The 12,075-nt window shown below is 36.1% G+C and overlaps 1 protein-coding gene across 2 annotated transcripts; it reads left to right on the plus strand.

Annotated features, from left to right (window-relative positions):
* The first annotated feature begins 2,221 nt into the window (after positions 1–2,221).
* On the plus strand, positions 2,222–11,589 carry LOC131056071 (sucrose synthase 2). 2 transcript variants are annotated; one of them, XM_057990406.2, is made up of 16 exons: positions 2,222–2,384; positions 2,502–2,650; positions 4,921–5,053; positions 5,195–5,346; positions 5,753–5,945; positions 6,555–6,673; positions 6,960–7,176; positions 7,409–7,504; positions 7,814–7,987; positions 8,235–8,351; positions 8,459–8,625; positions 9,008–9,232; positions 9,779–10,100; positions 10,288–10,532; positions 10,995–11,133; positions 11,234–11,589. In XM_057990406.2, exons 2-16 carry the CDS (start codon positions 2,553–2,555, stop codon positions 11,309–11,311), a joined length of 2,475 nt encoding a protein of 824 aa, XP_057846389.2. In that variant the 5' UTR covers positions 2,222–2,384; positions 2,502–2,552; the 3' UTR covers positions 11,312–11,589. The 2 variants fall into 2 exon arrangements, with proteins under 2 accessions (XP_057846389.2, XP_057846387.2); XM_057990404.2 differs by having other exon boundaries at positions 2,244–2,650.
* Positions 11,590–12,075: the final 486 nt, after the last annotated feature.

The raw sequence follows: 12,075 nt of genomic DNA on the forward strand, positions 1-12,075 counted from the left end.
AGGGGATTGAAAATACCGAGAGAAAAAGTCAAAGAGATCATGTGAATAAAATACTATGTGAAGGAGAGCACATAATGTTAGAAAATTCATTTTTTCATGTCATCATGAACAAAACAAAATAGAATGCAAATAGCTAGTTAAGGACCAACTTGGGTATGAGATTGGAAGGCCACAATGTGAAGAAAGATATGAGTAGATACAATATATATGTGATCATGACTAAAATTAAAATAGAATGCGGATAGCTTAGTATTCACATTGAGGTAAGGGTCTTGGTTTGATTGGTTGAAAGCATTATGTTACAGGGAAGTGATCAAAGGATTATGGTACTAGAGGGGCATGTCATGCTAGCATCACCAGTCATGTTAAAAAGTTTGTTCGACATACAACAAGTTATAGAGGGGCTAAGCCGTTTCCTACAATCTTAAAAAAATGATTAGCTCACATCATCTTGGATGCAAAATTGGACACTGACTCCTATCCATGTTGGGTTCTAGAAGACATGTTGTGCCAACGTCACCGATCACGTTAAAAAGCTTGCCTGGTGTGAAATAAGTTATAGAGAGGCCGAGTCAATTCTTGTAGTCTAAAAACAATATTAACTCACATCATCTTAAAATAAAAAGATAAAGTAGATAGAATATACCTTTTATACTTTTGAATTAGTAGAAATAGAATGGCATAATGTCATATGCTGTCTAACTTACAAGGATATTATATGGTTGGATTAAGTATCTACGAGGACATGGAGCTAGGAAAACAACTTGGAATACTTTATCCATAGGAAAAGAGAAGAGTAGTAAGTTGATAGTATATACCTTTTATACTTTCAAATTAGTAGAAATAGAATGACATTATGTCATACAATGTCTAACTTACAAGGATATCATAGGATTGGATTAAGTGTCTAGAAGGATATGAAGCTTGGAAAGCAACTTGGAATATTCTATCCATAAGAACGAAGAAGAGTATTCTTGACATCCAAGTATGGTGCTAGGTGTTCTAAATGGATCTTGAATATGAAAGAGAGTAATCTTGCCTCTCTATAGATGGGTCAATTTTCCTATAAGTTCTATAAAACTACCCAATCCATTGAAATTGATTAACTGCGTTGTTGTAGGTATTGTAAAACAACCCGAATCCATTGAAATTGACTAACTACGTTGTTGTAGGTATTGTAAAACAACCCGAATCCATTGAAATTGACCAACTACATTACATTGAATGTTAAGAAGACTAAGATTTAAATCTATGATTTTATATTATCAAAAACAACGTGAAAAAAATACACTGACATTTTTATTTACACTTTTCTTAAGTCTATAAAAACTCACTAATTAAACTTGTAAAAACTCGCCCAATAAAAATAAAGAGTACTCCTACGATCAATATTACTAAACATGAATTGTTACCATAAACATTCTTGCCCACCATAAGATGAAAAAAAAAAATTCTATCCTTCAGAATCCCAAAGTCCTAGGTAGGTATGTCTAATGCAGTTATATTCAAAGTCTTCATGTCGCTCAATTTATCGCGGTTTGCAAACAAGCGGAGAAAACCAGTAACCAGATTTCGAAAAACTAGAAGCCCATTAAAAAAATTCAAAATTATCCAAAAATCGTACGACACTAACTAAGAATTCAAAGCAGAGCACGAGGCAGAAGTAAAGAAGCTTCTCGTAGGTTTCGATGAACAGTGACGGCGGAAGAAGGCAGAAGATGCTAATATGCCGCCTAAATCCAGTTTATCCACAATGAATGTCAACATCGTCATAAAATCTAATCCAATGACTGCACGACAGGCAGTAAATATTATTTTATTGGGTGAAACAGAAGTCCTTTGGGAAGAGTGTAGGTGGGAAAACACATGATGATGACCACAAAGAATGAAACCGCCTTACGGGAAACACGAAATACAGAGATTTAACTCCTCAAAATCCATTGGCTGCTTGCCCAGCAGTTTTGAAGCCGCCCAGTTATCACAGAAACAGGGATTCTTAATTTGTACACTTGGGCACGCAGTCAAATCTGACGTGGATGCCATGGAGCGCAGAAAGTTTTCTTCAGGTGTGAATTCCCAAGCCTAAAACAGCTCACAATCTAGATTACGCCGGAAAGCCCACTTGGGAATTGAATGTTTTGGTAGATTAAGATGATGAAATCTGGTTTTGGGAAAGTGGGTTTCTAATTATTTTTCCTTTAATTTAAAGTCATACCGACAGAATTCCTCGAACCACCAGTAGCCCCGTCAATATAAAACCCCTGTTAGTGCTCTGCTTCTTCCACGACTTTCACTTGCGTGTATCGTTTGTGTTAAGGAGCTTTTTTTGTTTTGTTTTGCTGCTCGAGTTTTGTCAAATCTTCTAGAAAGCGGAGGGGAAGGAGGTTATAACTTTCTTTCAGTTTTTCTGTTCAGGAGTGGCATACTATTATTGGTTTTGTTCTTCTGTGATAAGGAGCTCACAGCTTGCATCAATTGAATTGTTGTTTTGTTGGATTCAGAGAGGGGGGATTTGGGAAATTTGAGGATTTACTTCGTTCCGACTGTTAAGGATGGTGAGCGCAATGCTTAGCCGCGTTGTGAGCATGCGCGAGCGTGTTGAGGACACGCTGAACGAGCACCGAAATGAAATTGTACATCTGCTCTCACGGTAAATACTCAATGCTGTTTGCTTTGACTGTCATGGCGTTGTTCTGTTTGCTGGTTTTCTGATGTCTTAGCAAAATTTATGCTCAAGTCTTGATATAATATCAAGACTGCCTTTTTTCTGTGTTTCTTGGTCATCCAAATGTCTGGTCGGCGCGCTTCTCTGGTGTAAATTTTGCAGCCTTGGGAGGCATTTTTGTGATTGGGCAGTTAGTCTGTTTTGTGCGTGCCATTTTCAAATTTGGCTTTGTTTGATGTTCTTGTGGGAATTTCAAATACCTGCATTTCTTTCATGGAGCTAATTTTGCAAATCCCCTGAGACTTTTGGAAGTGGATATCTGGTCTGCTAAGTGGGTTTCTTTCCTGATTAATTCTGGACTTGGTTTGGTGATCTTTGTGGGCTTTTCAAATACCCACGCTGTGTATTTTCCCTGTATTGGTGCAAAGTTTGCAATTTCTTTAGAGTTTGGAAGTGGGTATCTCGTCAGGGTTGTGGGTATCTCGTCAGGGTTGTGGGTATTTTTCAGGTTCATAGCTTATTTTTTTTTGTCTTTGTGGGATTTGTGATGTGCTGCTTTGACGTTACAGGTTGGGGGTTTATGACACAGGCTTAGAGGTTTATGGTCAACTGTAGAATGCCTGATCCTAGTTAAGAGTTGTCATCGTCTGAAGTAAGTCTACTTGGGGCAATATGAAGTCGATAGTTAAATCTCTATGTGACGATTCTCTTCTTTGTTTGGAGTTCTGGTCTTAATGGCGGGACATAGATCTTCCATTAGTGATTCTTCTAACATCACACGAGTGACAGGGGGGCAGGTTACGGTAACCTTGGTTGTTACTTTTTGTACTTCAGTGAAAGTTTCAGGGTCTTTAATGTTTGGCCCTTTATTTTGAAGTTATTTGCATTTTTGTAAGTTTCTAGTATTTAATCAAATTTTTTAACATTTAGCAATTTGAAGAGGTGTCTCATGATTGATATTAAGTACTTCCAATTTTTGTAGGATTGTGTCCTTCTTAGTGCTGTAATTAGTAGGTCTTGATCCTGTATCATGTCCTGGCATTGACATTATTGTTTGATATAATCTTCTGGGTAACCCTGCGTAGGATTTGTTTTGTTGTTCAAGTTTCAGTTTGTTTCTTTACCTTTTATGAAAGTGCATTCGGTATATTAATGAAAGTTCTATGCTTCTTTTGAGAGGGTGAGATTCTTCACTCGTTATCAAGAATTTTGATACGTATCTGACAAGAGGTGAAGAAGTTCACTCCAAATATTCCATTCTGGGTTCTCCCAAATATTAAATTCAGCAAGAATTACCAACTTTTGAAAACAGCATGTGCATTGTAACTAGGCAAATTGCACTTACCCTTTTCTACCATGGGATGTTTGTGTTGGTGGGTTGCAACAAAATGGGATCTTGATCAGTGATTTTTATCTTCGTTTGTGGTTCTCATTGCATTAGTTGTAATTAGAATGGGGTTTTAATAGCAGGGTTTCTAATTCAGGTATGGCCGATCGGATTGACAGATTGTTAATAGATCTTTTAATAGAGTGATTTGAAGTATATTTTGAATCAATAATTCTCAGAACTCTAGATGATTACATCCATGGTGGACTTTGAGCAGTTTATGGTCGAACCATCCTACATTTGGATTTCTCTTACATGCAGGTCAACAGAACTTTTAAGTCCTGTGACAACACAGAAGTTCTATGAGTTTGTCATTACACTGTCAGATAGATGGGTGCTAACATGTTTTTTTACTAGGTCTCAGAAAGTGATCCCTAACAAACCATTCAAACATTCCTATGTTAAATAAATAGAGCTGATCAGTGCAATCTGTTCCTCCCCAAGGCAAGTTACATTACATATCCCCTAATTTTACAATTTTAAAATCAGGGGAACTAACTTTTAAAATGGTGCTTATAGGATGCGAGAGAAATTTAAAAAACTGCTTAAATAAAATGCACCACAGCATGTTTGTTCTCTTAAGAGATTATATTTGCATCAAGATCGTACATATTGTGGAGAGTGTTATGTCTGGTCCACTAATTTCAGACAGGAGCAATATATCATTTATATAGTTAATACTGCAGTTATAACTTTTGGTCTGTTATAATTTATCATTTAGTCGTGAATCTAGGAATTTTTGTATTTTGCCTTAAGTTCTGTTTCCATGAAATAAAGAATAACATGCTTTGAGGAATATTAGTGAGTTGTTATATCATTATATAAAACAATACTAGCAATTTGATTCTTTTTTGGTGAACTGCTCCAGATATGTGGCTCAAGGAAAGAAGATCTTGCAGCCTCATCACCTGCTGGATGGGCTGGCTGAAGTTAAAGGAGAAAGCGATGAACACAAAAAGCTTAAAGATGGAGTGTTTGGAGATATGATAAGGGCCACACAGGTATGAATCTTTTTCATTGGTTGGAGGATAATAAGCATGACTGTCTTTATCTCAAGCATTGCGCATCAAAATTAATGTTATTTTTGCATGACATTTACTGAGTTGGTTGTTGATTAAGAAGAAATTTGATATGTGCTGCAGGAAGCCATCGTTATTCCCCCATGGGTTGCCTTGGCGGTACGACCAAGGCCCGGCATTTGGGAGTACGTTCGTGTCAATGTTGATGAACTTGTGGTTGAACAGCTTTCCGTGTCTGAATATTTGGAATTCAAGGAAAACCTTGTGAATGGAAGGTAATAGCACCCAATGTTTATTATGGAGTAAATTAAGGGAAACTGTGTGTTCAAATGCAAATGAAGAATCCTGTCTTTTAAGAAGATAACTTTACTGTATTTTAAAGTTTTCTCCCAAGATGCCCTCCGTTTATGTATTCTTTTAAGATGGCCTTGAGCTTTCTTTCTTCCATTACAAAATACAAAGGAAGTAGTAAGTTTTTTGAGCTTATGTTTTTTGAGCTTATGTTTCCAAGGAAAAAATAATTGATGGACAAATTTGGGTGTACAAGGATAGTATTCCTGCAAGAGCAAAGATATATAATTTCAGGGCCTTTTGCTTATGTTATCATATGTTGGTAGACACACAACCATCTCTCTTTTCATCTAAATTAGCAAGTAAAATGGTTGCTGTCTTTTTTTACAGAGTCAAGGACAACTATGTGTTGGAGCTAGATTTGGAGCCCTTCAATGCATCCTTTCCTCGCCCAACACGTCCATCTTCTATTGGAAGTGGAGTTCAATTTTTGAACCGGCACTTATCCTCAAGACTATTCCGTGATAAAGAAAGCATGCAGCCATTGCTGGATTTCCTTAGACAACATAACTACCGGGGACAGGTTGGTTCTTGTCCACTGTTTCATATCACAGTAACATACACATTACACACATCTGATGCCATCATGTTGCATCTATAATCTCAATGCGTTTGAAAAAAAAAGCAAATGAAAGTTTGGTTAAATGAACATTGTTTCAGAATACAATGAAAATCAAGCTGGTGAAATCTGTAGCTAATTTGGGCTTCAGTCCTCTACAACAAAACTTATATTCATTTTACTTGAGTAATTTGAACCCAATTATAATAGGAAAAGGTTAATCTGGAAGATGATTAATATTTATTCCTATACTATCTGTTTCAATTGCTCAAAGTTTCTCACTTATGTTAGGCAGATAACATTAACATTTTAGAGCACATCCATATTAGAGTACATAGATATCCTACATAAATATTCTAGGAGCTTTACATTTCTTCTTTTGTAGTTGTAAAGAAGAAAATTCAAAGAATGCTATTTGTAGCTTCAATGTTGTGAGATGATTACAAATTCTGAGATGCAATTTTGCATCATGGGCACTAGATGTTCATCTTTTATGTCCTCTTCAATTTAGTATATATAGTATTCCAAAGACAGTGCAAAGAAAACTTATAACTTGCACCATTTAATTTGCAGGCGCTCATGCTGAATGAAAGGATACAGAACTTGCCAAAGCTACGTGCTTCCTTGGTAAAGGCCGAGGAACATCTTAACAAGCTCCCTAAGGATACACCATATGCAGAGTTTGAGCACAAGTAAGTTTGACCTCTAGAATTTTTTTTTGTACATGGTACAGTGTTGTGAGTAAACTGAAATTAAATTTTGTTTGAGGATATGATTGAGCTTAAACATGTGCCTCTTTTTCCTTAACACTAGTAACTTCTGTTATGAACAAAATCTTAGAATATCTGCTTAGTTTTGATTCTTTGAGGGAAAATAGATTTCAAGCAAAGGCAATATGCCAGGAAATCAGATTTAAGTATATAAGCATAGAAAAAATAAGTTTATCTTCATTTGATTCTCAATGACTGATTTGGGCAGATTTCAAGAAATGGGGTTGGAAAAAGGATGGGGGGACAATGCAGAACGTGTCTTGGATATGATTCATTTACTTTTGGAGAATCTTCAGGCACCTGATCCAACGACCTTAGAAAAGTTTCTAGGCAGAATTCCAATGGTCTTTAATGTTGTGATCCTTTCACCCCATGGGTATTTTGGTCAAGCAGGAGTTCTGGGAATGCCAGACACTGGTGGACAGGTATTTTGATTTCTATAAGAAAAGCCGTTCCCTATTATTTGAAATATATACCTTTGTTATTGAGCGCTTAGCATTGTTTTCATTTAAGAGTTGGAATTTTCCAGATGGTTCTGAATTGCATGAGATCGATGGAACACTTTCCCATCTCTACAGTGCTAAATACTTAAAATTATAATCCTAAAAAGTTTGAATGCTAAACTCAATGTTCTCATAATTTATTTTTTGAACACAGATTGTATATATCCTTGATCAAGTTCGTGCCTTGGAGAATGAAATGTTACTGAGAATTAAACAGCAAGGGTTGAACATCACACCTCAGATTCTTGTGGTAAAGTACTTCTCTGTTACCTACTTATAGGTCTCCTATATTCATATTTGCTTTGGCCTCCAATGTGGAATTTCTTAGCTTCAATAGAATGCTTTGCCCTCTTACATACTTATGGGTGAGATGCTTTTTCTGAGCGTAAAATCTGTCTGTGTGAACTGCTCATCATGTTGTTATATGTAGGTTATTCAGTGAAATGCCTGGCCTCTGTGTCTTAATTTGCAAGGATTGATCTTTATTTTTATTACCTTAAATATGATTTGGTAAAGCTGTGTCTTCATGTTGCATCTGACATGTGTTTCACTGTTTAAGGTGACTCGTCTGATTCCGGAAGCTCATGGGACTACATGCAACCAGCGAATTGAAAAAATTAGCGGATCACAACATTCACTGATACTCAGAGTGCCCTTCAGAACTGAGAAGGGAGTTTTGCGTCAATGGGTATCTCGATTTGATGTGTGGCCTTACCTAGAAACATATGCAGAGGTAAATATTTACGACTTGTTAATGATGAAATTGGCAAAATAATCATTGGCATGCTCAAGGTGGACATGAGCATATCAATTTTCATAATTTCTGAAAAATTCAATAGTTTTAAAAGGCAAAACAGACTTATTTCTTAAATGAAACTCATCGAACGAAGGAAAGAGCTTATGATACACAAAATGTATTTAGTTTTTTGTTCCTTCAATACACATACCTTAGCTAACTAGCTTCCCGTGTGTTGATTTAGGATGCATATAATGAAATAACTTCAGAGCTACATGGTCCACCTGATCTGATTATTGGAAACTACAGTGATGGAAATTTAGTGGCATCTTTGATTGCACATAAACAAGGAATTACTCAGGTATTTTCACTGGCTATTATGCTTTCTGCATGTGTTGTGACAGAATTAATATTTTCTTCTATTTGCCTACAAAAATTCTCAAATAGAGTTTATTTGCATCTTGCCAGTGCAATATTGCTCATGCTTTGGAGAAGACCAAATACCCAGATTCTGACATATATTGGAAAAACTTTGAAGAGAAGTATCATTTCTCCTGTCAGTTCACTGCCGATCTGATTGCAATGAATCATGCAGATTTCATAATCACAAGCACGTACCAAGAGATTGCAGGAAGGTCTGACAATCTGCTCACTTGTGTTAAGGGTTTCTTAATTTATCTTTTTTCTCTTCATAAAATTCATCTGAGTTTTCTTTACTTGTCTATGTATCTTTTCCAGTACGTTTGATGTTGCCTTTTGGTGATGGATTATTTCTCAAATCTGGCAAATGTGATCTAGCCTTCAAAACATGATGTTTAAGTCAAAAATAGAAACATGCTAAAAATGTTTGTAGATGTTAAATATTTAAATTACTTTTAATAGAAGAGATGCTCTAAGTAATGCGAAATGAGAAGGCCAAGATTTTTTCTTCTTGAGATTATTAGGAATTATGGTTATTTGAGTACTGTTGGCTGCTAGATCAGGTGCTTAATGTGGATGCATTATTTTGTTGTGCAGCAAGGACACTGTTGGACAATATGAAAGCCACACTGCTTTCACTCTTCCTGGTCTCTACCGTGTAGTTCATGGAATTGATGTTTTTGATCCTAAATTTAACATTGTTTCTCCTGGAGCAGACATGCACATTTATTTCCCATACACAGACAAGCAGCACCGGCTTACAGCTTTGCATGGCTCCATTGAAGAACTCATATTCAGTCCTGAACAGACAGCAGAGCATGTGTAAGTGATACTCTACATTCAGAATTTACTGTCCTGCCATGTTTCCTCTTTTAAAAAGTTGTGTTGAAATGTATGCAAGCAAGTACACCTTTGACCATTTCTGCAGTGCCAGTTTTTGACTCTACTGTAGTAATTGTTATTTAAAATGCGAGGCTTCCATTTTATGCCTGAGAAGCTTCAGTTTTTTACATCAAGCAAAATCTAGCAAGGACTTTTGTAACATTTCATTTTCTCTTATATCTCCAACTTCGATATAAAAGGTTGAAAGCAATTCTAGCTAATGATGTTTAGCTCCTATAGGTTTAACAGTTTACCCTGGTTTCCTAGATATTTATTTGCGAGGTATTAGGAGAAGGAATTTCAAAGTAACAGCTGTTTTTGCTTGAACAGGAAAGTTTATTCATTTGAAAGTAATGTGCCTGCACTGTTTCTTCATTGCAAGGATAGAAGCCAGCTGAGATTGTCTTAAAATGACTCTTTAGAAGAAACTCATTAATCAAGTGCTTCTTTTTAGCTGAGAGATTGTTGTTTTTGCTGTGTGTTCAGAGGTGTATTGAGCGACCGGAACAAACCTATTATCTTCTCTATGGCAAGACTTGATCGGGTGAAAAACATGACTGGATTGGTTGAATGGTTTGCCAAGAACAGTCGTTTGAGAGAGCTGGTCAATCTTGTTGTTGTTGCAGGTGATGTCGACTCATCAAAGTCAAGAGATAGAGAAGAAATAGCTGAAATTGAGAAAATGCACGTGCTTATGAAAGAGTATAACTTGAGTGGGCAGTTTCGGTGGATATGTGCGCAAAAGAATAGAGTTCGCAATGGTGAGCTGTATCGCTATATTTGTGACACAAAGGGTGCCTTTGTACAGGTTAGCGTTTGGATTTTGTTTAGTGTTAAATCAAAGTCATGACCATTGCTCTCAAGGATTTCAGTTTGAAATTTTAGTGCTTATTTAAATGTGCATCATATATGATACCAGTGATTTACTGAGTTAATAGGAGGGGCCGGGGTGTAACAGTCTTTTGTAATGTTTGTATTTTTGTGCTATGTTCCAGCCTGCACTCTATGAAGCTTTTGGACTGACTGTTGTTGAGGCCATGACATGTGGTCTTCCAACATTTGCTACAAGCAATGGAGGCCCTGCTGAGATAATTGTTGATGGAGTCTCTGGATTCCACATTGATCCATATCACGGGGAATCGTCAAGTGACAAGATTGCTGACTTCTTTGAGAGGTGCAAGACAGATCCCAGTCAATGGGATGCAATCTCTGATGCAGGTCTAAAGCGCATCTATGAAAGGTCAGTTAAGGGTTTGAATTTTTTGCAAATTATTTTAAAGCCATTCTGCACATCCTAACTGAATTTGTAAAATAACTGTTCCCCATCATTCTTAATATTTCTGGATCATGAAGACAACAATTTTACAGCCAAATGTTGTAATTTTATTTATATGTATAGATGATTAGGGTCTGGGATGCAGGCTTAGAAGTTCTTTTTAACTTCAAAGGAATTTTCAATTCTATTTCAATTCTAGTTTGTATGATCTGTAGACAAGTTAGCTCGTCTGTTTTTTGTGTTAGAGCTTAGGAGTAGGGGTCTTTCATGGAGTGTAACCAAGTATTGGCCTAGTTAGGTTTAATGATTTGGCCTTATCAATCTGAACTTTAGCGGGAAAGTTCTGTGACAAGAGAGGGTTTGGTCATATTTTTTCTTCATAAATCATGTTTATTTTAACTGATTTGGTAAGTACTTTTGTTGCAGATATACATGGCAAATTTATGCTGATAAATTGATGACTCTGGCTGGGGTTTACGGGTTTTGGAAGTATGTATCCAAGCTTGAAAGAAGAGAGACCCGGCGCTATTTGGAGATGTTTTACATCCTCAAGTACCGTGACCTGGTAAGTGTTGAAAAAACTCCATTAACTCCCCAAAACTAGATAGGTAACTGACTGACTGGAGTAAAGATTTTTTGACTGGATATCTCCTGATCATGGGCAGGTCAAGACGGTGCCATTGGCCATTGATGCTGCTGTTGATGAGGTTGAAGACAAGACTGCAACTGGAGCTTCTGCTTAGGCTAATAGCCACTGACTGGCTGAAGCAACGGCTACTACCATTGGCAAATAATTGAGTGCTACAACGATGATGTATTCACGTTGGATCATTTATAATTTGATATATATGTATGAGAGATTGATTTCTGTTTTACCATATTTTCTTCAATGTAAGTTTTTTCCTTCCAGGAGGAAGGCATTTTATTATGATGTAGGAAATGAGCTACTACTGAATCAGGCCTGTCAAGGTGCCTTGCACACCATGATTTTAAATAAAAAATCAGCATTTTGTTTGGTGCATTTATGAAAAGTTTCAATTTGTATTCCGATCTTACTTGTGAATGAAAACTACTATTTGCAAATTGGAAAAGCCCCGCATTTGTTCTCCATTTTTAAGATTAGATCTTTCGTCATCATATCTTTCAACAAATTTCTCTTAGGTACGTCATTAACGTTCAACAACCTTAGAATAATTAAAATATAATTTTTCAAGTGAAACATCTTTTAGAGTTAATCTAATACCTATAGGAGGTTCAAGGATACACCAATAGAATATTAAAGGTTAAATATATTTTAATATTGTGTATTAGTTATATAATAATTAAAATATGATTTTTCATGTGAAACATCCCTTTAAAGTTAAAGTTATTAGATACTGTAGATGGAGCATGATTATTTTCAATTAATACAATTAACTATTTCAATTTATAAATGTATTTGAAAGTTCAAGTATTAACAAAATATTACCAATTTTATATTGACCGTTACATTATTGAAAGATGTAAT

The sequence above is a fragment of the Cryptomeria japonica genome, chromosome 2 (assembly GCF_030272615.1).
Source record: "Cryptomeria japonica chromosome 2, Sugi_1.0, whole genome shotgun sequence".
NCBI classification, from domain to species: Eukaryota; Viridiplantae; Streptophyta; class Pinopsida; order Cupressales; family Cupressaceae; genus Cryptomeria; species Cryptomeria japonica.